The 4,268-nt window shown below is 41.4% G+C and overlaps 1 protein-coding gene across 1 annotated transcript in view; it reads left to right on the forward strand.

Annotated features, from left to right (window-relative positions):
- Window positions 1-4,268, forward strand: part of GAPVD1 (GTPase activating protein and VPS9 domains 1) — a 118,474-nt gene that overhangs the window by 32,579 nt on the left and 81,627 nt on the right. Inside the window, exon 4 of the mRNA XM_011988700.1 lies at window positions 1,850-2,693. Coding sequence (XP_011844090.1) covers window positions 1,850-2,693 — 844 coding nt within the window. The remainder of the gene's footprint in view (window positions 1-1,849; window positions 2,694-4,268) is intronic.

Here is a 4,268-nt window from a genome sequence, read left to right on the forward strand (position 1 = left end):
TTTTTTGGGTTTAGAAACCACATATTTTATTGTCTTAATATCTACAAAGAACAGTTTTTATTTTATTTATTTTATTTTATTTTTTGAGTCGGAGTCTTGCTCTGTTGCCCAGGCTGGAGTGCAGTGGCACGATCTCAGCTCACTGCAACCTCTGCCTCCCGGGTTCAAGAGATTCTCCTGCCTCAGCCTCCTGTGTAACTGGGATTACAGATGCGTGCCACCATGCCTGGCTAATTTTTGTATTTTTAGTAGAGACGGGGTTTCATCATGTTGGTCAGGCTGGTCTCAAATTCCTGACCTCGTGATCTGCCCCCTTGACCTCCCAAAGTGCTGGGATTATAGGTATGAGCCACCCCGCTTGGCCAAGAACAGTTTTTAACTCTAAAAATATCAGTGCTGTTGAAAATATAAGCCAGACGCAAAAGAATATGTACTGTATGATTCCATTTGTATGAAGTTCAAAAAGGCAGGACTGATCTTTGATGGCAGAAATCAGAATAATGGTTACTTGTTGGACTTGAGAGGGTGGTATTGACTGGGAAAGGGCATGTGAAAGCGTTCTTGGGTGTTTAAAATGTTCCATGTCTTAATCTGAGTGGTGATTACTGGGTGCATAGATGTGTAAAAATTGTTCGAGCTGAACGCTTGACACTTGTGCACTTTACTGTATTTTACCTCAATAAAAATGAGTTAAAAAAAAAAAGAACAGTGCTATTGTGGGCATTGTGTTTTTTCCCCCACATCTTTTAGGCTTATTTTATTTGGATTTGTTTCCAGAAGCAAAAAGCCTGGTTAAAGGATGTGATTCTGCAGGTCATTACATACTGGCATTTTGCTGTTGAGGACGGTTGAGCAATATGCTGATATGGACTTCATTTTTATTATTTTTTAGTACTTGAATATTTGTAAACTTTCTTGTGTCCATAAATAAACATAAGCAGTTTAACTGTAGCTGATATTTTTTTTTTCAGACAGGATCTGGCTCTGTCGCCCAGGCTGGAATGCAGTGGTGTGATCTTGGGTCACTGCTGTCACAAGCCCCTGAGCTCAAGCGATTCTCCCACCTCAGCTTCCTGAGTGCTGGGACTACAGGCACACGCCACCACATCTAGCTAATTTTCATTTTTTTTTTTTTTGTAGAGATGGAGTTTCACCATGTTTTCCAGGCTGGTCTCGAACTCCTGGGCTCAAGTGATTCTCCCACCTTGGCCTCCCAAAGTGCTGGGATTACAGGTGTGAGCCACTGTGCCCGTCCTGCAGCTAATTTTAATTTAGTTCATAAGAGGGCTGGACAGTTTTTAGGATCTACAAACTGATAATTTTCTTTCTTTCTTTTTTTTTTCCAGACAGAGTCTTGCTCTGTTGGCCAGGCTGGAGTGTAGTGGCACGATCTTGGCTCACTGCATCCTCTACCTTCTGAGTTCAAGCGATTCTCCTGCCTCAGCCTTCCAAGTAGCTGGGATTATAGGTGCCTGCCACCATGCCTGGCTAATTTTTGTATTTTTAGAAGAGATGGGAGTTTTGCCATGTTGACCAGGCTGGTCTCGACCTCCTGGCCTCAAATGATTTGCCTGCCTCAGCCTCCCAAAGTGCTGGCATTACGGGTGTGAGCCACTGCACCCAGCCCCAATACTTTTCATTGATTCTGTTTTGATATGAGGAAATTGTCCTTTGTACTTTTTAGTTTTGTCTTCCTTTACTCATTGAGTTGCTGTTGGTCTAAAAAATTTTAGCAATTCAGAGTGATCTTATTGTTGGGACTATAATCAACTCATATATCCATGTTTGGATATAGCATATGTGTTATTATTAATACTATTATTTTGCTTGTTTGCTCATTTTTTTTTAGTGCTGAAGCTTCCCCTGCTGAATGTTGCCAACATGCCAAAATTTTGGAAGATACACAATTTGTTGATGGATATAAGCAATTGGGATTTCAGGAGACTGCTTATGGAGAATTCTTGAGTCGATTGAGGGAAAATCCTCGTCTTATTGCCTCCTCTTTGGTTGCTGGAGAGAAACTTAATCAGGAGAACACACAAAGTGTTATTTACACAGTTTTTACGTCCCTATATGGCAATTGCATCATGCAAGAAGATGAAAGCTACCTCCTTCAGGTTTTGCGATACTTGATTGAATTTGAACTTAAAGAAAGTGACAACCCTAGGCGACTTTTGAGGAGAGGAACTTGTGCCTTCAGCATCTTATTTAAACTTTTTTCTGAAGGACTGTTTTCTGCCAAACTTTTCCTCACAGCCACTCTACATGAGCCAATTATGCAACTCCTTGTTGAAGATGAAGATCACCTGGAAACAGATCCGAACAAGCTAATTGAGAGGTTCTCCCCATCTCAGCAGGAAAAACTCTTTGGAGAGAAGGGCTCAGACAGATTCAGGCAAAAAGTTCAAGAAATGGTGGAGTCCAATGAAGCCAAACTAGTGGCTTTGGTGAACAAATTTATTGGTTATCTCAAACAGAACACATACTGTTTTCCACATAGTTTAAGGTGGATCGTGTCTCAGATGTACAAAACCCTCTCCTGTGTAGATAGGCTGGAAGTGGGGGAGGTCAGGGCAATGTGTACTGATCTCCTGTTGGCCTGCTTCATTTGTCCTGCAGTTGTCAATCCAGAACAGTATGGAATAATTTCTGATGCTCCTATTAATGAGGTAGCACGATTTAATCTGATGCAGGTATGCTTTTGCTATTATTATTAATGTGACAGTTTAAAATCAGTTGATTGGGTTCTGGGGGTGGGAACAAATAATATGACGACAATATTTGTATAATCTTACGACATTTTCTCAACCAGCTCTAAGTATTTGCATCTTATTAAATAAAAGCAGTAATACTGGGATTTAAAACTATGGTGGTCACAAAACATTTTGTCTTTGTCTATTTTTTGAGGTGGAGTCTTATTCTATCACCCAGGCTGTAGTGCAGTGGTGCATTCTCAGCTCACTGCAACCTCCGCCTCCCAGGTTCAAGCAATTCTCCTGCCTCAGCCTCCTGAGTAGCTGGGATTACAGGCCTGTACCACCACTTCTGGCTAATTTTTGTATTTTTGGTAGAGAGGGGGTTTCACCATGTTAGTCAGGCTGGTCTCAAACTCCTGACCTTGTGATCTGCCCGCCTCAGCCTCCCAAAGTCCTGGGATTACAGGCATGAGCCACTGCACCCGGCTGTGTTTGTTTTTAAATGGAATCCTCATGCACTTGAATGTAGAGTTGATTAGGTTTTCTAGAACAAGTCCACCATCCCTTTTCTATAATTTCAGAACCCAAATGAACAAAAACTGAATGTCTTCTATACTTTATTTGGTAGCAAAACCTGTGCTGAAGTAACATGAAGCTATTCACAATTTTTTTTTTTTTTCATTTTTCTTTTTTGAGATGAAGTTTCACTCTTGTTGCCCAGGCTGGAGTGCAATGGTGCGATATTGGCTCACTGCTACCTCCGCCTCCTGGGTTCAAGCGATTCTCCTGCCTCAGCTTCCTGAGTAGCTGAGATTACAGGGGAACGCCACCATGCCCAGCTATATTTATAATTGTTATTCCATTTAGTGCTAGTGAATACTCATATTTTGTTGCAGAAATGTTGATTCATTTGATTACAAAATGCCATCTGTATATTGAACATGTTGTGTATATACACTGCATTACCTTTCTAAAATCTCTGAATTCTGAAATCTGAAACTCTTCTAAGAGTTTCAGAAAGAGGATTTTTGGATGTGTATTTTTTTGCAATCATCTGAACGACTGAAGTCATGTTATTATTTCTTCATGGACTCTTTTCATCACACCTTATCCCTCAGATATAGTGTGAAGAACTGGTGTTTATTTAGAATAGACTATTTTTGGGTGATTTTTATTTTTTATTTTATTATTATTATTATTATTTGGAGACGGAGTCTTGCTCTGTTGCCCAGGCTGGAGTGCAGTGGCGTGATCTCGGCTCACTGCAACCTCTGCCTCCTGGCTTCAGGTGACTCTCCTGCCTCAGCCTCCTGAAAAGCTGGGATTATAGGTGCGTGCCACCATGCCTGGCAAATTTTTTGTATTTTTAGTAGAGACGGGGTTTCACCGTGTTAGCACCGGAATGGTCTTGATCTCCTGACCTCGTGATCCGCCTGCCTCAGCCTCCCAAAGTGCTGGGATTACAGGCGTGAGCCACTACGCCCAGCCGTTTTATTGTTTTTTTTAGACGGAGTTTTGCTCTGTTGCTCATGTTGTAGTGCAATGGCACAATCTCGTCTCACTGCAACCTCT

Source organism: Mandrillus leucophaeus, unplaced genomic scaffold (genome assembly GCF_000951045.1).
Source record: "Mandrillus leucophaeus isolate KB7577 unplaced genomic scaffold, Mleu.le_1.0 Scaffold335, whole genome shotgun sequence".
Classification (NCBI taxonomy): Eukaryota; Metazoa; Chordata; class Mammalia; order Primates; family Cercopithecidae; genus Mandrillus; species Mandrillus leucophaeus.